A 21,940-nucleotide genomic window follows, 5' to 3' on the forward strand; every position below is an offset into this window, starting at 1 on the left:
CAAAGGAATCGGTGAAGGAGAGAAAAGCAAGCCTGTTGGTCGATGCGTGTCCCTGAAGGTATGGGCACTGGTCTGCTACAGACTGCTTTACGTTGCAAGTAAAGTGTACTCCTTCAAACCTCTGCTCTGTTGTCAGCACAGCAGGAGCAGAACCACCACCACTCACCACCACCACAAAAAAAATCAGGACCTAAGCTGCGTGCCTTCTTGCATTTTCTGGAATACTGAAGGGGGTATCAACATAGCAGAAGGCAGCTCTAGGGAAGCAGTGAAACAGAAGAAATAGTAATTTAGCTAGGGGCTAGAGAGTGGCAGCAGAAGATTGAGGCAGGTATAGAAGAAATAGATTTTTGAACCCGTAAAGAGGTGGATGAGGAAGAACAGAAGAGTCACCACCATTTGAGGGCTGTTCGTTGTCAGCAAACATGAAAGGGTGTGCACTGTTTGTCTCTCTCCATAAAGTAAGAAGTACTTCAGAGTGTTGTAGTAGCTCCTAGTGGTTCAGAGCCTTCTTTTGGTATGGTTTGGAGGGTAGTGTCCTCTTTGTTGGTCCACATCTCTGCATCCCTGCTTGGTGCTGGAGCCCATGTGGTATGTGTCTGCAGCAGGATGTCTGGCCTGACTATCCAGAAGTTTATTTCACGAACACAACAACCGTTCTGACCCCTCGGACAGTGGGGACAGGTTCTGCTTCAAGATGACACTGTTGCTCTGGACCGAATGCAGATCAGTTCATCAGTGCCCTGTTCGCTGTACAAGTGCCTGGCCCAGGGTGGTTCTGAAGAGGGCTGGGCTGTCCCTAGCAGCTCTGATCAGCACTGGGGACTGGGGAGAGGCTGTGTGTGTTCAATGAAAACCAAGTGAGGGAGATTTAGTTGTCACAGTCAAAGGAGTTTCTGGATGTCCTTGTTGATCACAATTTAGATAGGTATTTGTAGCTTTGCAAAAGCACAGCTTTACCACAAGGTACCTTTCAATGGTTCAAGTCTCCCTCTGTAAAGGAAGTCATCTAAAGAAAAGTGCAGTATATTCTTCAATACCTTTGGTCTCTAAACTGCTTAAAATGTCCATGGTTACTGCTTTCATTTCTTTGCCTTTCTTTTCCACCTCTAAAAATTGAATAAGTAGCAGACAAAAACTTCAGACCCAATATTTAGTAAAGAGAAGTTATAAGCCATTGAATACAGTTTTCTATGTAGATCTGATATTATTCTATTTTTCTTAAAAAAAGCTTCAGGAAGTTTTTCTGCAAGAATATATTGTGTGTTATATTTTTGGTTTTATAAATCAGCTTTATCAGTTTTGTAAGAAGGGATTCCACCCCCTACTTGCCCAGGCTGGTGAAAATAATTGCACAAATCAATGTCTTGTAGTAATCTTTGCTTCATAAGATTTGCAAACATTTTTTTTTTCTCTTCAATGGCTTCTGGCAAAGCCTAATCTTTGTTTTAACTACAGTAGCTGTTTTTACTAGCAGGTTTTTAAAGAGCGATTCAGTAGAACTGTGCAGTACATCAGTAAGTCTAATTAAACCATGCTTGTTTCCCCCAAATTATTGATTTTTTTTGAATATGCAATTTGTGTCAACTTTAATGAGATGAGTAGGCTGGTCTCCGGAGAGCGATTGCTTTAGTGTTTGTAATTACTGTAGTGTAGTTCATTAAGAAGCCATCACAGAATTCGCCTGGGAACAATTTATAAAAGATGATCTGCTTGCTCTGAAGTAACCTTGGGGACAAATGTCAAGGAGTCAGTAACAAAAGTAAGGGATTTTAGAGGAGTGCTCCTGCATACTTGGCAATTCACAACTGTCTTGGTCTGGGAGAAGAACAGTCTATAACTGTTCCTGTTTTCTTCCTCCTAGTATATTTGAGCACAGAAGAAATAGTTTTCCAGCCTTCCTCCTTTTTTTGTGTTTGCTAACTGGAGCGGTTCATGCCATTTAATTTACCTAAAGCCCTCTAAGCTACTCTTGTGTTTGGGTGGGAAGCATGAGCTGGGATTGCAGGCACGTGAGAATTGAGATCATCTTTGAGGTTGATTAAAGAAACGGTCTTCATCACCTTATGCCAGGTGGAAACAGTGTTTTACCTGCTAGAAGAATTTTGCAAGATACTGTAAGTGTTATGTGCAAGACTGGAGAGGAGCAGGGCAGGGAGAGGAAATATAAGAGGCGTTTTATTTGGGAGAAGACTGTTTAGGAGGGAAGCAGTTTTTGCATAAGCTAAAAAGTGTCTACTATTTCTGGCATGAAAACATACTGGTTTTTTAACCCCTTGGACCAGCGATAAGTTTTGTGCAATTACATCGTAGTGGTTGCAAACAGGCGGTTAGTCCCTGGGGAGAAGTCAGAGATGTTTGTGGAGGCATGTTGAGGAGGCAGACAGATAAGTCCAACAGAAGAGCCTGGGGAAGGTGGGGCTGGGTGGGATGTAGGACGCTTGGTTTTCTGGGCTACAATGAAGAAAAGAAGCTGGGCTTGTTTGTCAGAGACAATGGAAGAAAGTGAATGGAAGTGGAAAACCATCTTGAGATGGTGTGTAGGCAGACAGGACAGCAGAGAGCTGCCCCAGGAGACAGCCATGCAGTGGCCTGACTTTCAGCATGTTGGGTTTTCGGGTGTAATTTCAAGCCGTTTTCCAAACTGTGATGTACAAAGCTTTGCACTTGTTTTATTGGAGTTACTGCTTCAGTTTGTAAGTTAAAAAAAAAAAAGCTTCAGACATCTGCGTGTATAAATGACTGCCACTCCTTTCATTGATCTGAATGGGTTAAATTGCTTATATATTTTAAAAATGGTTCAGCAATGTGCTTTAATTTAATCAGTCTATTAGATCAGAAATGTTCCTTGGATCTCTAAAGAAGTTTCTTTGATTGGAAGTTCATTAGCTGCTTTTGTCTGACTTGTTCTCTCCTGAAATTAATATATTAAATATACTTTGCCTGTTAAAGGAAAATCTTAATTTACAGTTATGTGCTTACTCTTCAAAAGAAGTGCTGTGTGGTTGCATTTCCAAACATCGGCAAGCATAGTTAAACACTTGTCTGTTACGTGGTTTCAATGGCATTGCTTTTGTGAAGTGATTGTGAGAGCTGCCACTTGGGAAGATTTGGTGACTTAACTGAATAAGGACCTCCTACAAATGCAACGCTTTGAGACCCTCTAGCCTTAGGAGAGGCTATTTCAAAAGCTGTATTTAGTATTTTGATTCATTGCTCTTGAACTTTAAACATCATTGCAGGGGCAGATTTTTTTCCTCATTTGGCATGCTGTAAATAAATCTGTGGGTGGGGGTTTAATGTAACTTTTCACTCAAATGCAACACAGAAATACTCAGGAATAAAAAGGGCAATTACAAAGGGTGATTTATAAGAGTCTGATCTTCTGACTTGCTTGTGTTGACTTCCTGAGCTTGAGCTCAAAATAGCGACCGTGCCAAGGAGCAGAGTGCGTTTCCTTCATTGTCCCCTCTTCCACTATAGATTTAACCGGGTACTGCTCTTTAGTTCAGGTATGATGCTTGAGTCTTCTGAGCTAACATAGTAGAGGGGAATGAAAAACACTTGCTTACCTGCAGTTGGCTTGCGAAGCTGTCTAACCTTGTGGGTGACATCTGTGCTGATGCAAAGCCTCCGGGAGACCAGGGGGACAGGGAGACGGCCTGCCTGGGCAAAGCTGGAGCACAAACCAGATAAAGCGATTGGGGGAATTCTGCAGCCTTTTCTGCAGGGTCCATCCTGAGCAGACCATGCCTCTTCATTACAAAAAGCGCAAGAGGCCCTTGGTTTTGCTCTGAGGTTACCTCTCAGTTGTGGTTGTATTTGTATTCTGTAATTTTGATGCTAAGCATGGAAAGAAAGACAAAAAGAAGCATTGTAAAGGAAGCAGCCTTGTCAGGTATTTGCCACATGAACAGGGAGATCCCTATGTCTGATTCTCCTTTTGCAAGTAGATTCTGTCATGAAGTGGAGCAGCATAAAGGTGTGCATTATTAATATTTTAAAGTGATATCTGCCCTGCTCCTATATGTGAAGATAACCTTTACAAATTCTTCTATGTAGGGTTAAGTTTCTGTTTTCAGAGTATTTAAGCCAGAAGTTTAGTAAATGCTTGAAGCCAAGGGTGATGCTTTACTACATTAAAAGAACACAGAAGGTTTTTGAACTGCTAAATCTGACAGGAACTTTGGTGGCTTGCAAATCCTCCTAGTTCGTCAGGCAAATGTGATGCAAGCGTTCAGGCAAGTGCTTATCTGCATGCAGCAAGCAGCTCTGCTGAAGTCAATACTGCAACAGTGTCAAGTCTTCAAAATATGAAATACTTGCTTTGCTCTTGCTCATCTGTTCCATCCCACTTCCCTTTCTCAATATCCTAGATTTAAATCCAGGCTAGCCTCAAACTCATTAGAAAAAGCGTTGCCCGCTGGTAGTAATTTAGCATTATTTTTCATGGGGCCATGCAAGGGTATAAAATGAATCCAGCAAATCATAAAACTTGAACAGGTGGAAACATCAGAAACGATATTAAGAGTTTCACACATAAATTAGTAATAATAATAATCCTTTTATGCTTTTTGGTGTCTAGAAGGGCTGTGAAATGTACAGCACTCTGAAAACACTAAAGCCTTACAGAGGGTTTTTCTAGGTTGGTTTTTTGTGGGTTCGGGCTTTTTATGTTGGTGGTTGGTTTTTTGTTGTGTGGGTTTTTTTGGTTTTAGGTTTTTTTAATTCTGTGCAAAGCCAGCCTGAATGAGTCAGGTGTCCCAGAGTTGTACAACCAGGGTTCAGCAAATAAGAATTTGGGAGCAATTTAGATAAACTTCAAAAGCCAGTGTATACAGAATGGGAAAATAATTTTATATAATTTACATTTCTGTTTTGAGATGCAACATTTACTTGTGTAAGGTATAGTTCATCACTGCTTGGAGCAGAAGCTGTTTTGTCTGGAGAGACAACATATAAAGTGTCCTGGTGGGGAGGCTCTGGGAGACTGGGGACTTCAGCACTCTTAAATGTAAAGAGAAGGTGAGCTCTTCAGGATTTCAAACTCAATGTGTCTGATTTGCTCGTTTGTTTGTTTCTCTTTAGCCATGCTGGTAAGTGGTTGAACAGCTGTGAACAGTTTGTAACCCTGTGAATGCAGTTTTGGTGTTCAGGCAGGATTTAGAAATGGGCAGACCCCCATGTGCTAGTATGAGCGCCTCATACCTCTTTGGGATGTTTTTTTAACACTTACTGTTGTAATTCTGCATCACATTCTCCAGCTACAGTCTGCTGTCACATGCTATAGATGAAAGACGACCCTTAAAAAGTTAAATTTATTCCTGCTTCTTCAAGTGGAAGAAAGCAAATTACCATCTTTAGTAAGATCCTATTATCAAAGGTTGTGGGAAACACTCAGTGGGTTAAAATCAGATGCAAGAATTCTTAACATGCCCAAGACACACACTCTGCCTCCCTCAAGGACAATACACCCTTTGAGGGCAGCCATGGATGGGGCTCCTGACTGTCAGGGGTCAGAGCATCTGCTGGGGCAGAGTGGCTGGCTGGAGACGGAGGCACTCTCAGCCGTCCCTGGTTACACACCCGGCATCGCTCAGTCCTTGACCTGCATCTATGCCAGGGGCAGCGGTTCTTAGAGGCACCAGAACAGAGCAGACCCGAGAGCGGTGGTGCCATGGCAGCCTGTGCCATGCTGTGCGTCTTCTCATGCCTGAGTGCAGGAGAGTGAAGTAGAAGCTGAGACCTTTGTGACTGTTGCTACTCTCCAGGCTCTCCACACCACTGAAATCCTCCTTTAATCACAGACTGGCTTATTTTTTTCTGTAGCATCAATGCGCTGTATAAAAATTATCCCTAGGATTGTTTAGTACAGGTTTCCTTAAAACCATGTTTTGCTAACCTCTGCTGCCCAGTTTCTGTGGCAGTAGTTGTAGCTGCACAAGCACAGAATTTAAAGGGTAAAACAATGACTTTCATTGGTTATTTGAAATAGTCAGTTTTCTCATACTTGCCAAGGAACTGACAGTATGGTCATTTGGGAGTGGAGATGACTGCTCAGCACTATAGTCTTAAAATGTATGGGGTAACTGTAACTCTTAGATGCCTCGGGTGTGTCCGTTTTTGCAGTTTATGTGTCTGTGCTGCCACTGAAGATGATGAGTACATTTGAAAGAGTTGCTGTCTTTGCCACACCTGATGATTTCAGAAGCTCCATTAGGAGAAGATGCTGAAACTGAAAACTATGTCTGATAATATCAGCTTTTCTGGGCAGATTCACATTATGGGCAGATAAACTGAGTAGGTTGTTTGTGCGAGATCAAAGGAAAACTGGATGGTGAGAGGCTGTTGTCCGGATAATGCTGGCATCGTGTCTTTTTCATTAGTGCATAATTGGATAGTGTTCTTAAGGGATATGGGTTTTTGTGTTCCACTACTCTCAGCAGAGGGCCTGGAATAGGAAACAAGCTGAAATGCACTTGTTTATTGAAGTTCTTTGCCATGGATAGGAAGCTTTTACTTTGAGGATCTATCTTTATTGTGAAAAGTACATTTTAGCTATGAAATGGACAAGGTACAATGTTTGTCCCGTTACTGGAAATCAGGCAGTGTGGCATTCATGGGTAGGCAGTCAAGTGCTAGCAGCTGTAAGGGCAGGAGGTACAATGCTGGTCTTACTTAATAGTCTGATAGATATGAGTGGGATTTTGCAGTAGGGTAGCTTAGTTATGCTGCTACTAAAGAAAATAGTCTTTCCTCTAGGTGGAAAAGCTTAGCCTTGGAGTTGGTGGTAGGTGATGCTTTTAAGTCTCTTTCTGTAATATTTGGTTCTTGTGCATTTTCTTATTCTCTGAAGGCTATAACTGAGGATGTGGACTCTTAGATCAGTGTTAGTGGAACCCTTTTGGAGATGCCTACCCCAAAATAAGCTGTGTTTGGTGATGCCGTTTGGAGGCGGATTCCCCATAAGCTTCCTGTTTGCAGGAACTGCAAACTCTCTATTCAGCTGTGTTGAAATAAATACTTTAAGCAGTAAAAATGGTTTGAGACATATGCGCATATAAGAATGGTGTTTCTCCATCCTCATGTTATACCTAGATATCTTTTCTCTGATATTTTGACAGTTTCAAATATTTGCCTGACACAATTTTAATTTTTTAATCTTAAGAATAGATTGCTGAATTAAGTTTATAAAACTTTGAACTGAGCAGTGCAGTCAGTTGCTGGCATATACTAAGGTATTATTCCTCTCCTTGAGTAGAGAAGCAACAGGAATAAGGGTCCTATACACACAGAAAGATCTGAACTTGTATTTCAATAAGCAGTATTTGGGTTTTGGTGACTTCTAAATATCAGGCATCCATGAAATGGGAAAGCTTCTTCAATATTTTGGTTTAAATTAGTAAAACATCACCCTTAATCTAGATTTGATTTCCAGTAATTATTAATAAGAAAATAAAGTATGTGAACACATTCAAAACACTTGAAATGCGTGCCTAATTGACTGTGCTTTTCCTTTGCAGGATGTTGTCTGGGGGTTAAACTCTTTATTTACTGTAAGTAAATTAATATATTGCATATCCACTTTCCTTTTTCCTGCCTGATTTGGTTTCAGCATCACCTAAGGTGAACCCCATCTGTTGCCTCTTAAACTTAAGGTCATTATTTCCTTTGGCTTCAGGGGGTGTTGTACAAGTATGAAATCAGTTTGTGCTTCTGTTTGTACAACTGCAAGATTCATACAGATGGTCTGAAATGCCACCTTTTTTTATATATCGTTTTTACTTTTGGTTACAAATCTATTATGGGGTATTTTGGTAACAAGTTACTTGGGTTCTTCCACACGGTATGAAATTCCTTCTGCTGGTTTGTAGGAAAAAGAAATTCATATTGCTCTGAGAAGGAATTGTGTTATGTAAAAATCATGTTTAGCAATTAACGACTGTCCTGCAGTCTCATTCCTGTTTTGAACACTTATATTCCTGTTCAAAGGCCTCAGTACCCACCCACAGATTTGCATTAACCCCGACTTGTCACAGAAGTGATAAAATTTTGTTCAGGGATCCCATTTTCCCCTTTTTCCTTAGATTGACAGGAGCAAGGAACCTGTATCTCCTAATTACAAGAGCAACTTGAAAATGGAGGAGAGGGCAGGAAGCCACAAGAGGCAGGCAGGAGGCAATGGCTGCTTTTGCCCTGAAAGCGGAGAGAGGCTAAGCTTTACTGTACAAAAGCTGCCTTTTTTCAGGGAGTCCAGGATTATGGTCCACTTCCACAGCCATTGGCTGCAGGGTAGGAAGGTCAGGAAAAAGCAAAGAAAGGCACTGTCTTGGTCGCCACGTTTGTCATTAACCCTGGAGAGAACTACCCCAGCCACTCTAGGGTGTACAGAGGAGGCTGTGAAAAGCTTTGGACAAGGAGCATTGCTGTGTGCTTCACTAGCCCCAGCCTGTTTTCAGAGAGGAATTCCTTCCACCGCTATGTGCAGGAGGAGGGGCAGAGCAGTGACTGTGTTCCCAGTGCTATCGTGAGGGTCATGGTGCATTTCTAAAACCTCCAGCATTGAGCAAGCCAGTGACTGGCTACAGTCTCCTAAGCTTTTCTGGCATCCAAAGGCTTGATTTGTTTCGACAACTTCTTTGGTAAATTGATTTAGAAGATTGCAGAGCATTTGCCTTTTCAACAAAGAGTAATTGCATTTCACAGTTAGTCTCCCACTGCATGCTAAGTAACTGGAAGAAAGCAAAATCCACTGGAGGTACAAAGAACTGCCTTCAGAGGCAGAACTGTATGTAAAAATAATCTGTTAGGCAAGCAGCTGCAAAGAGCGATGGTCACGCATTGGAGACCATGGGGATTTGTCACGGCCGATAAGAGCCATGCTTCCCAGCTTGCATCTTGAATTTCCCTCACACCCAGCTTCTTATAAATAATTAGGCTTTGAAAATCTGTCATTGGATTGTACTGGTCTTGCAGACTCTTTTGGGATTTTCTTGAAGAAAGTGAGTGAAAATAAGGAGGATTGGTGTCCTGGTTTGAATGAAATGGGAGGCCTGCTGCTTGAAAATGAGTCAGAGTAACACAAGTCTTTCACATTTGCGAAATGATGGCATTTCACTGCTGTGACAAGCTAACCTTAAACTGGGGAAAGTGATCTGGGCTGCAGGCAGAATAGGGGATTTTGTGATTCAGTGTTATTTTTTATGATAAGTCCTCTTCTATCAGCATCTTGGTTTCCTTTGGTTTTAACCTTAGGCCCTTTCTCTTTCCAAAGCTAATATTTATTGAGATTAAACTGACAGACATAGATTTATTTTGATTATTTCTGCTCCCTGACCCCCTGTGCCCTTAGCTCTTGGGGTTTGTGCACTCCCTTTCCTCTCAGCCTCATTTTTCCCATTGCACTAGAACTTTCCTGTCTGTCAGGCTCCAGGTCGTGTAGTTTCTTCACAGAGGGAATTCAATTGCTTTGCTATGGAGATGGTATTAGGGAAAGTCTTCCTGCTTTATCACCAGGCTGTTTGCAGGGTTTTTTTTAAGTGTTTGCTTTACCCTTGAACAAAAATCAGCTGGAATTGTGCCTTCTGAAACTTTGAACGTTCCTTCAAAATTTGATTTAAAACTCTCTGTTTTCAAATAGAAATGCATCGCTGCCAGAGAGAAGTGTCACAGGGCTGCATCTGGCATGTCACCAGATGGGGTCAAATGCCTTGCTGTTGTTGTCATTTAATTGACTTGTGATTTGGTTTGCAATCATCAAACTAATTTGCATCTACCTTCAGCAGGGATACTTATCAAGGTGGTGAGAAAATGGCACTACACTTGCTTGTCTTGTTTGCTTTGTTTCATTATCTTGTTCATTAGGGCTTTGGATTCCTTGTATGATGCAGCGAGTGGGAACCCTATGATGTTCTCTGTTTCTTTTCCAGGATCTTTTGAATTTTGATGATCCTTTGAATATTGAGGCTGCAGAGCATCATTTGCGTGACAAGGTGAGTCAGCAGTTTATTTAAAGCATGTTGTTCCTGAAGAAATACATATACTGTACTCGGCAATTCCCTGTCAGTCCTTTTATAGCATTCGATCTGGTACTTCAGGCAGTTGAGTGACTCGTCGTATCAGCAACCAGTTATTCAAACGGAATGTGCTTTATCTGGGAAAGTAAACTCGACATAGTAGTGTTATTCACCATACACGAGAATTGTTGACCATAACGTAGTCGTATCCCCAAAATAGATCATCTTTTCCTTCTTGTTTCTGAGATTTTCCCTGAACTTGCACATGTTCTGTGTGGCAAATTATAGTGGATTGGTTTGGCACAGTTATGTGAGTAGCTTTTATCTTATAAGGCCTGCAAAATGATCCTATCCTTCTCTGTCTTGTTCAAAAGGCAACTTTTTTCTTCACAACTCTTACACGTTGCATGCTTTCATTAAGCCAGGAGAAATCTGGGCACGTTTGAAAGGCAGGAGTGGAAACGGTTTTTTTTTCTTTTTTTTCACTGATCCTATTTGTTCTGTGTGTATTATGGAAAACATGGTCTGATGAACATCTGTGGTATCTATATCTCAACTGAGATTGAACATGGAGGTAGAGGTGAACAAAGTAGTAGCTTCCCCCTTGTATGGATCTCTGAAGTTGTGTCACGTTACATTATATAGATGCATACCTCAAGGATATAGAAGTTACAATTGGCATGTTCAAGATCTCTTGTTTTAATTAAACTCTTCCGATACATTTGTTGAAGTTAATGTTAAAGATTGAAGAAAGTTTCTGGCTAAATGCTGATTTGAAGAGTTCATTGAAAATGCAAAGTCAGGCAATGCACCTAATTTATCTCATTTTTTCAAGAGGAAGCATCAGGATTGCAAGTTCATCTTTCTAGTGGTTTTCTTGTTTAATGAATCTTGTAGCTATTCTGGTATTTGTCGGTATGTGCAGGACTGGGGCAAGACTGTAAGCCTAAGGTGAGAAAAACTTAGTAGACACCTACACTGGAAGAGGTTATTTTTTAATGGTTTTGTAAGATCATTTTGGCAGAGTGTCAGGAAGCCTTCCAAGCCATAAAACACTGAAAGTAGTCACAGGGGATACAGAAACAAAACCAGTGTAGTGAAGGAGGCAGGCTGAATCGTTTTCTTTGTTTGCATTTTTAGACCGAATTATTTTCTAATACCTTGGCAGGGAAATTTGTGGCTCTCTGGGACTGGTGTGGCTACACACTTATTGCTGAGTGTTGAATTTGGCACTTGATTTCTTCTAATTGCCAGAGGGAAGGCAGTTTGTCTGGTGTCTGGGTAGCTTTTTGTAAGGAGAGGTGCTCCCATAGTACTGGTACAGTCTTGTGTCAGATGACCTGAGGCTATGGTAGGTGAGCCTTACCAGTACATTGAGTAGATTGTTAGACCTCAGAGCAGCCAGACAGTAATGTCCTCTCTCCAGAATGTTGAAATGCTAAGAAATGGCTGTCCTAAATCTCTCAACCTCATTCAGAAATGGAAATCTTGGGAATCCACAGAAAGGAAGAATGCATTACCTGCTTTTAAAAACACACAGACACCCCCCGACACACACAGACACCCCCCAAAAAAACAGAGATGAGTATTCAAAATACATACTGCTACGCTAATAGCATGAAAGGGTTTTGTTGTTTTGGGGTTTTCTAGATAAAAGCAGCTGTTAAAGAAGCAAAAGAGAAATTGAGTAGGTTTTTTGACAGTTTTCTAAATTAAAAGATGTTTGTTACAAAAATATTTATTTAGTAAACTCTAAGTATTCTCCACAGGTATCTGTAAAATTAATGTTCTGCCATGTTAGCTTTTTTTGGAGCTTATCTGATTTTAGTTCAGGTATTTCACTGATAGTGACAGCACCGGGTAGTGATGGATTTTCCATAGTATGTCTTATAGCATCAAGACAAAACCAATAATGCTTGTCTGGAGAGTATAAATTATGCAAGGGAGAGAAACTGATGCTTTTACAATTAGCCTCAAAGGATGCAACTGCAATGTGAGTCAGTTTGTCTCTTTCAGACATAGATGTCATGTGAAATATAAGCACTTTGTTGTGAAGTGAAACTCCTGTCCTCTCTTAAGAAAATTCTTGCAATGCATGATATGATTAATATGGGAATGCTAATGAATTTTCCCTGAGACATTTTTACCTCTGTACTGCAATTAATCATGTATATTAAATATATATGCCCGCATGCACTGTCTACAGATGTGCAAATATATCTATATACAAATAGTTTTGTATACAAATATCTGTGTCTAACAGATACTCTAAGAGAATGCCTTTGGTCACTTGACAGTGTGGGAGGTACATGGCTTGTAACAGTCAAAGCAAATGTACATCAAGCTGTCTTCCGTGGTTTTCCTAGAGAAGACTTGGTATTTCACTGATGTAATTTCAGATTTCAAATCCTGGGATCCCTTTGTTGACATTCCAGGCTAAGTGTGGCTGCCTGAGAGGTTAACAGCTAATCTGAAGGCTGCCTCTGGTTATTGAAAATGTGAAACCAGAGTTTGTTCAGTTCCGTAGGCTGGTATTAAGTCATCAAAAATGACTGCTGCCTTGCAGATGCTGGAAGAAGTCACATCATAGATATCGAATTCTTATTATTGATTCTTGGAAAACAGTTTTGCTGTGAATGTTTGTGTTACAGATCAGGCTGTGAGGGACAGTTATTATCTGTTCCTGCATAAGGAACCTCTTTAATTTTTGCATCAAACATATGGCTTATACCTGAGCACATAGTTGTAGATTCTTGGGAAGCAGCCTTGTTCTAGGATGTAAAAATGATACAAAATTCAGAGCTCAAGCTGTTCAATTAGTTTCTTTAAAAAACTGTGTCTTATCTGAGACCTGAGTTAGTGCAGCTTCACCTTCCAGCCCTCAGGGGTGTCCTTCAGCTTGAGGAAGCAGCTGTCAGTTACTGAACCTCTTCCCTTGCAGCTTCCTTCAGCCAGTGATCATCAAGCCACTTTTAAATGAATTATTTGTTAAAGTACATACGACTGTTGTTTACACCACTTGAATAATTCTACAGTTCTTCCCCACATACTTTGCAAGATGTCAGTAACCTTTTGGAAGGTTGTACAATAAATTTGAGCAGAGTCATCAAACATCCTTTTTCACAAATGCTAGATGAAGAGATTATCTCAATTTTCAGGCTTGCTAGCCCTCTACTTACCTATCCAAAACCTACCTTCTTATCAGCTACAGAATTGATCTGGACACCTATGTTGTAATTAGTTGTTTTCATCAAAAGACCATTTCAGTGATAGAGGACTCTGCCACCTTGTGGAACTTCATTTTTTTTCAGAGGTAAGACCTCTGCATTAAGTGGTACTGTTCAAGTGATATCATCATGATTGCAATCAATCTTGTAAAGCTTCAGTTTGCCAATCATGAGTTTACCTTATGACTGTCATCAAGTGATGTTGGATCCTCTGAAGCTTAGTTACCCACGTGGTAATATCTATGCAGTCAGGCATCCTCCGTTTCAGCTCACGATCTCAACCTCATGTTTTCTTGTTCTGTACCTCCGAGGAGGCTCTGTCCTCTTGCTTATCTTATCAGGATTGGGGGGCTTTTAGGTCCCCCTAAAGCCACCTTCTCTCCACCACCAAGCTCTGTTCCTCGGCCTCTCCTTGCCCAAAGGCCTTCCTGGCAGAGCTGTCCCCAGCCTGGCACCTGGGACTGTCCCCATGGAGGGGCTGTGTGTGTCCCAAGAGCGGGGCTCTGCATTTGGCCTTGCTGAGCCTCCTGAGGTTGGCGTCGGCCTTTCTTGCAGCCCACGTAGGTCTCTCTGAAGGGTGGATTTGCCCTCCAGCATGTTGACTGTATTGTCTTTAGTGTCTGTATTTCTGTAGACCTGGTGCCAACTTCCACACTCTGCCTGTTTTTAAACTCAGACCTTCTTGCAGGCTTGTTGACTGTGGCTTTCAGCATTTAGTAAAGCATTCAGATAAAATTATAGCTTCCCTTCATTCTCCCCCCCCCACCCCCTTCATTTAACTCATAATTGTTTCCAGCTTAGGGAAAGCTTGCATTGTTCATTTTTGTAGTGTTACTTTTTAGAACATTCATGGTGTCCCCATTACACTGTAGTTAGGTCACAATCACTGGAAGAAAAGCAGCCATCCTCTCTTGGTTTAAGAACTCAATAAATCAGAATAAAAAGATGATTGATGTTTCTATGTAAACTAAGTAAGGTGTTTCCCAACATTCAATCTTCTCACACTGATAAAATCTCATCAATTTGGTAGTATGAGTTTTCTCGAGGAATTTAAAGAACTGCTTACTAGTTCATTAACTGGGGTCGCTTTGGGTTTAGCAGAGAAGTCAGCCTGTCAGTAATTATGTGGTTGGCCAGAGCCATTAATCATCAACAGAATTGATTCCATGGATTCCTAAGCAATGAGCAAGTGTTTAAGTTTTAATGACTACTCACTTAAAATCAATGTACTAAAAATTGTTCATTATGCAAAACAGCAAATCCTACAAATAGAGATCTCTTGATTTGCTTTCTGTGGCAGCCAGGTAGGCTGAATACTGAAAGAATAGAGATTTACCTTGGTAAAACAAAACCAGATCAGCTTAGTAGTTTGGGACTTGTGTATTCCTTAGCCAGAGGTGCTATGGGCTCTGTCTCTGCTATTTGTTAGCTGAAATCTAGAAAATTCCATATGTACATCTGTCATGGTTGTTTTGAGATACTGTCTTAGGGTAGTGCAATTTGCTGGGTTCCTTTAAAAAGCCCTTATATTTCCTAGTAGTGGTTGCCTTTGCAAAAGAAAATTAAAAAATTCAAAGCCATACATGCAGTACACAAGAAGAAAATTAATTCCACTGTTCATGTGGCCTAAAGTAGAAACATTTTTCCAAATATTCTTAGCTTTCTTCCACACCAAGGCCTGCCATATCAAGAATGCTAATGCTGTGTCCTATTTTAATTTGTATTTGCCTGTTGTATTTAGTGCAATTTAAAAGGGTAAAGCAATTTTTGTCATCCTGCAGATTAGCAAACACTCATTTACTTGTTCATCCAGGTGGTCTTGAGTTGTTTTAATAGGATAAGCTGAGGAACATCACCCTGTGTTATTTTCCTGCATGATCTTTCCATCTTCTCAGTGAAACTCATCTGTCAGTATTCAGCATGTAGAAATGCTTCCTGCTGTGTCACTGTGAAAGAGTAAGTTAGATAGCACTCTGGGAGGGAGTTTTTTCCCCCTTGTGAAAACCTAGCATGTCTTCTTTCATGGGACCTATAGTAGCAGCTCTGAAGTGCCAAAGCTGAGAAATCTAATGGGAGTAAGTGTGCGTTTGACAAGGATCCATCTTAAACCAAACTTTTAACTTAATTGAGCAAGTTTGGAAGGCAGTATTTTGTTTCCTATTATAAAGCACAGGAATGCACTAAATAGTAGGAGTGTCACCTCTCTTTACTGCCTGCAGGTAACTGGCAATGTGTGAAAAGAATATCATTATTGCCACGCTTTTGTGGGCCCTCTCTTTGCTTGTCCCAGCCAGAGGAATGAGGGCTGTTGCCAGACTTGGTGTAATTATTGATAGAAACACCCAGTTGCTGCTGGATGTGGTGGGGTCAGCATGCTGCTTCCAGCAGGCACTCCAGGTGCTGATCATCCTGATCTGTACCTCCATTGTTGTATTTCCCAATTGTCTCCTTCATTTTAAAGAACGTGCAGCACAAGAACCCTATGTAAAAGGGGTCTTAGGTTTGCCTTTTTTCCCCTAGCTGTCTTCTGCTGTCAGCAAAGGGAGCTTTAATTGTTTTCCTGCCTTTTTCATGGCTAGATCAGTAGCAAAGTTTGTAGTTGTTGTTTTTATTCTTTAATGATGAGTTATTTTTGCATAAGTTTGCAGGGGGGGTTGGTTCTGGCCCAGGTTCTAGAAAGCATGGGTTTTAACTATAGCTGCTGAATTTTAGCAGCTCTGGTTGTCACTGACTATACTTCTAGTCCATCTGTTTTCAGGTATGCTGTTATGGTGTTCATAGACACTGTTTTTACTCTGAAGGAGGGGGGGTTGTACAAGAATATTAAGGGAAAGATTCAGGGGAGTTGGAATTTGTGTATAACATACTGCAGTTAAACATGACTCTGGACAATTCATAATGTTGTTTATGAGTGTCTTTAGTCTTCAGTAGATCATCCTTGCAGTTGCAGTTTTTTGTCCTGCTCAATCATGTCATTCTGATTCCTCACCACAGTAAATTTTGCTCACTAGCAAAAATCCTCCAGAAGACACCAAGGACAGTATTGCCAGCCCGATTTCACCTGGGATAATGTTTTCATGAATTGCACCCTCAGATAAATCGCTCAGTCAGTGCTGGCACCAGTGATGTGTTAGGCCAGAAGCTACTGGGGACGAGTGCTGGGGCCGACTTATCCTTGTGTCGCATGCTGCTGTGGCAGCTATTTAATCCTTTTTCTTTTTTTTTTTTCCACACAAGAAAATATATTACTGCTTGGCTTTGGCTATCTTTTTTTTATTCAAGACTTCTCTTGGTAATAAGGAAAATATGGGTTTTATTTCAGGATTGTTTCTGTGGAGGTGGATTTATAACATTCATGGTGTTGTATTGTCTGAAGCTCTCTCTTAAGGTTTCCTCTTAGGATTTTAATTGCCCTACATAGCCTCAGTTCCTTAGGAAACTAGGCTTAAAAAGAAAAATCTCTCCTCTCAATTCTTGCAGTCTTTATTCTAATGAGTCTTCTGGGATGAACATTTTCCTTGGATTACTCAAGGACTGTCTTGTCTTTAGAAGTGAGAGCCCTAATCTAATTCCATTAGAAATTCCATTAATAATTAGGAACAGTTGCTGACTACATATTTCACTGAAGAGCTTTTATAACCTCTTATAATTGTATGCAGGTTTTTGAGTCCTTAAACAGCAAATATCAGAATTTTTTTAGAATACTCTGGATTTCTCAAAGCCTTTCTTGGGCAACTGGGCAAGAACCAGCATCACCTGACAAAATGCCAGTGCCTGGGACAGATTCTGGAGGGGACATTAGTGTATCTTCTGAAAACAGGTAAGTCAGAGAAGGTTGTCAGCAGGAAGTCTGCCTGTAAGTAATAGCCATAAGTAAGAAACAAATACAGATATGTCTGTAGAAGATCTTCAGTCATCCCTTTGTAAATATAGTAAGTTGAATTTCCCCTAAAATTGTCCCTTTATGTAAAAAACTGTTGTTGCTCAGCATAGCTTCTTCAGTTCTGGAGCCATCAAGAACCAGCAACAATGTGAACCTGTAAAACTTCTAAGTCTGGCTTGTGAAACACATTCTCAAAGTGGAAAGGAGTTACCGTTGTTCAGTCTCACCTCAGGTTTTATCATACACTATAAACCAACCTGCCATAGAGACTGGGAGCCCTGTGCTCCTTTCAGACCTACCCTGTAGGGTACTAAATACAGAATCTGGCATATTTGGGATCCTTTATCTCCGCTGAAGTTTAGGGTAATTTTGTCCTCAGACTGATAATGCCTTTAGGCAGTTAAAAAGTCCTAGAGCTCACTGCCTATGTATCATTTCAGATTTGATCCTTCTAAAGACTCTTTCAAAATAATGTCAAGGCCATCTCTACTTTTATCCTCCGGCTTTTTATTTCTGTGCTTATACATAATAATGGCATAATTACATTTCTATTGAAGTCTACCTTGAAAATCCATTCTTCTGTGTAGCTGAAGAAATGCAATTGAAACTAAATACTGTCTTCCAAGTTGGACTCTTCTTGTTCTCTTGTCACTGATCACTTTGAAGTTAGTTTTCTTCTGTTAATGTAATTTCATCAGAAGATTAGTCTGTTTGAAATGTTATTTGATGCATCTCAGTGAAAAGCATGTTATAAATGCCAGCGTGTTGCAGGTGTGTTGGATCCTCTAAGCAGACAAACAGTAACACAAAAAGTGGAATTAAAACTTGAAAGTTTGAAAAAAAAATTTCATTATCAATATTTCTTCCTTAGGTCATCTGGTTTAAAGGATTTCATTTAACTGATCTTACAGTAACTTCTCTTTCTCTGTCATACCTCCTCTTTTTTTGTTACCTTTTTCATGTCAAAGGCATTTGAGTATACATTTGTGTACTTAGCTTGCGTAGCTCCTTCAGTGATTCTTACTCTTCAGAAGAGATCAGGTCTTTTCCCTTGCAACTTCTCCAGAACCATCCCAAACTTCACAGAAACAGAAAGAGCAGCTGGCAGTGGCTGCCAGTCAGCCCAGGCTCCTTTACAGATCCATGCCTTCAATGCAGATCACCTTTGCTAATTGAAACAACTGAGTAATGTGAACTATTGCCCTTCAGTTGAGACATTAGCTAACATCTGTGTTGGAAATGAAGCATCTGCAGGAGGATTCTAATAAATAACTTCCTTACTTTTTTCCTTAGCTCCAAACTGCTTAGACTCTGCTTTTTTGGTTTTCATCTTTGGCTTCATGTAAAACTCAAGCACTGAGTGCCTTAGTTCTTTGAGACTTAGTCTGCAAAGCTCAAGAGCAGAGGTGCTGTGACCATTGTAGGGAATGAATCATTTAGGTCATTAACTTCTCGTGCTTGAAGTATTTGGGTTGGTTCACCTCGTCATAAATGGAGACTGAATGACCTTCAAGAACATTTCTTCCAGCTTTGAGTTAATTGGGGTTGTGTGGCTGGCAGCAAGAGCTTTCCTGTGGAACTTCTTCACTGGGTTTTCTGCTTGCTAGATTTATAGTTAGCCATTAAATATCTTGAAGTAAATATGCCTGAGAAATACAAATATTATTCACTGTCTGTAGTGATTGTTGGTGATTTTGGGGTGCAAACCAGTTTGTTTGGATAGTACTCACCAAAATTGTCCAAGGTTCTGTAAAAGACATCTCAATATAAAACATTTATACTATATTAAATATTATAAATAAAATTTCGTGGTCCACAGATGCTGCATCTTGTCACTGTACACTTCAGGGATATATTATCTGCAGTAAAAAGCACTAGAAATAGCTCTAAACAAGCATTTTATTTTCCAGAGAATTATGAGTTATGTGAAATAGCTGTGTTCCTTTGGGTAGTGTTACTTGAAGAAGTTGGAAACAGTTGAAATTGATTTATTTTGCAAAGTAGTCAAAAGCATATGGGTAGGTCAGAAGTCAAATACTGGCTCTGTATTATCCAAGATTATATCCTGTTTCTATCTGAATACTTGTTTCTTTATTGGATTTGGTCTTGGCAATGCACTGCAAAGGTTTTAACTGGGAAACTGGTTTTTTTCTAATGCCTTCCCCAAGGAATCTTTTAAAAATAATACTAATTTAATTCATTAATGATTTATTTTTAGCCCAATTCTCTTTGTCAAACTTGTCACCCTTGCCAAAAGTTTCCCATCACAGCCATACACTTTGTTAAACTTTTCCAGTTTCCCAAACATATCTCTATGAAACTTTGTATGCAAACAGTGCAAATGATATTTGAATAATTCTGATCACTACTATTTTCATTTTTTAAGTTCAAATGCCTAAAGTTTAGTGATGGCTCAAGACAACTGCAAAATTAGCCTTAGAACAGAGAAATTATTTTGAAAACATTTACTTGAAATTTATTTCTGGTGGTCTTTTAAAACATGTATTTTATTATTATTAATGTGTTTGAGCTGGTGCTAGAAGAGCAACCGTGCATGAGGTTGGGAATGCTAGATGCTCAGAAGTGGTGAGGAGCAGTTTCTCAGCTGCAACCTGCCTGTTTAACCGCAGGGCAACATGGTGGGGAGAAGTGATGGAGCATGCAAAAGTGACTTGTGTAGTAACAGTGGTAACACAGTACAGAGGGGAAACCTTTGCTTTGCTTGTTTCTGAAGGTAGTGTACTGGAGTCTGACTGGTTTTCCTTTGCATTGCTTCCCTGAGGCTTCAAGTCACAGGGAACAGGGGAGATGCTCCTCTGAGCCAGAGCTTCCCCAGAGCTGGCAGTACTCTTCTCCCACTGCAGTAACTGGAAGAGTTGCCACATGGAAGTAGTAGATCTAACTAGACATCATGGCTCTTCTTTCTGTCTGATGTGGAGGCTCTTCAATTCTTTCTACCAGATTTTACTGAAGAGCCTTCTCACTAAATTATCTTTTACACTTCATTGCAATAAGCTTGACAGTTCTCTTAGATGGAAATGCTTTTGATTAAGGTGGGAATTTGAGTTTGCAGCTCGGCTAAAGAGGCAGTCATGTTTCTTGGTAGTTCTCCTATTCTGTGTTGCACTTGCTGCTTTTGCACTAAGAATCATTTCCTGCATACATGGTCCAAGAGAAGCCCACTAGGTGGTGTGGAAACATCTGGCCTAGGTACTTACGTTTAGAAGAAAGCATGTACAGTGACCCTGTGTCCAATCTGGAAATCATCAGTACTGCATGCATGTTTGCAAGTGGAGGGCTCCATGAGTTCAGAGTCCACAACCGTGTACCAGCACTTAAGGGGTAGTTACAGAGAAGATGGAGACTCCCTTTTTACACGGAGTCACATGGAGAGGACAAGGGGGAATGGACACAAGTTGCTCTTGGGGACATTCCGGTTGGACACCAGAGGGAAATTTTTCACAGTGAGGACAGTCACCCATTGGAATAATCTCCCCAGGGAAGTGGTTGACTCGGCCACATTGAACACCTACAAGAGTCATCTGGACAGGGAGCTGGGCCATCTTGTCTAGACTGTGCTCTTCCTAGAAAGGTTGGAGTAGATGATCCCTGAGGTCCCTTCCAACCTGTGATTCTGTGAGCTATTGCCTCTTAGTTCTGCGCAGGCTTTTTCCTACTTGTGGGACGTAAGTGGGGATTTAAAAGGTCAGTATAGTTTTGTGATCCTCCCCCCAGCTTTACAAGCTTACCTATGCAGATGAGACCATCTTTCAAGATGCATCATTCTTGTCTTTCCCGTAGTTGAATGCCAGGATCTGTCCTGTGATCCCTCACTGAAAACATCCAACTGCTATATGCTTTGAAGTTTTGCTACATTATTTTTAAGGGGTTAAAAAGTGGACACATTCTTGTATAGCTTTAAAAGTTTGTTCCCTATAACCAACAGAAAGCTAAAACAGTTTTAATGATAAACCCCTGCTTTCATCTGTCAAGGCAACCAAGTGGAGGATGTAGATGATCAAAGCATTATCTGACAGCCTTCTCCAAATACTGGGAAAGCATTTTTATCAATTATTGGGAGGGCAGAAGGATCAGATTGGAGTTAGACACTTTGTGATAGCTTGGAGAACTCAAGTCAGTCATACTGTGCATCTAAATACGCAAAGTGCTGCATGGCCTCAGTTTATCCTTCAACTGAAAAAGAATTCATAACATTCATAATTTTTCAGGATGTGTCTTTAGTTTTGCATTGATCTTGTAGCAGTTGTTCCACAACATCTATGTCAGCTAACTGTCCTTCCTCCATTTCAGCATGGCACATGAAAATGTATTAACTATTCCTACAGGACCCAGGGGTGTAATGAAGTGTCATATGGATTACCTGCCATTCATTCTTGCCTGCTGCATGCAAGAACAAAGGCTGATCACAGTACAGAGAGGGATCACAAGCTGTTAGTGACATGCTGGGTTAAAATACCCTAATGTCATCTTGCATGAATGAGTGGAAATAAAACCAAAATGTAACTTTGCTGTTATTGGAAGGATGTAGTATAATATCCAGCTCCAAGGTGTTATAAGTAGCCTAGTATTTTGCTAACTGTGTAGAGATATGAGATCTGGCATGTCACATTACTGGACTGTTTCCTGCTGCGTGCTTGCCAGAAACCTCAAATTCACGACTGGCAGCTCTGCGCTGCTTGCTTGAATTTCTGCTTTCATCCAATTTATTTTGTAATTTATTGAGACAGAGTAGGTTCCTGCTCTAGAACAACTTGAGGAGCAACAGATGCAGGCACACCTGTCACGCAAAAGCA

General features: G+C 40.6%; 1 protein-coding gene across 7 annotated transcripts in view; it reads left to right on the forward strand.

The window, feature by feature from the left end:
• The window catches only part of UBE2F (ubiquitin conjugating enzyme E2 F (putative)), an 82,544-nt gene that overhangs the window by 43,576 nt on the left and 17,028 nt on the right, over positions 1 to 21,940 (forward strand). For 4 of the 7 annotated variants that reach the window (XM_064452129.1, XM_064452125.1, XM_064452130.1 and 1 more), the window contains 3 exons: positions 7,524 to 7,556; positions 9,930 to 9,992; positions 16,903 to 17,063. In XM_064452129.1, coding sequence (XP_064308199.1) covers positions 7,524 to 7,556; positions 9,930 to 9,992; positions 16,903 to 17,063 — 257 coding nt within the window. The remainder of the gene's footprint in view (positions 1 to 7,523; positions 7,557 to 9,929; positions 9,993 to 16,902; positions 17,064 to 21,940) is intronic. The other 3 variants (XM_064452126.1, XM_064452131.1, XM_064452132.1) reach the window with 3 other exon arrangements.

The sequence above is a fragment of the Phalacrocorax carbo genome, chromosome 5 (assembly GCF_963921805.1).
Source record: "Phalacrocorax carbo chromosome 5, bPhaCar2.1, whole genome shotgun sequence".
Classification (NCBI taxonomy): Eukaryota; Metazoa; Chordata; class Aves; order Suliformes; family Phalacrocoracidae; genus Phalacrocorax; species Phalacrocorax carbo.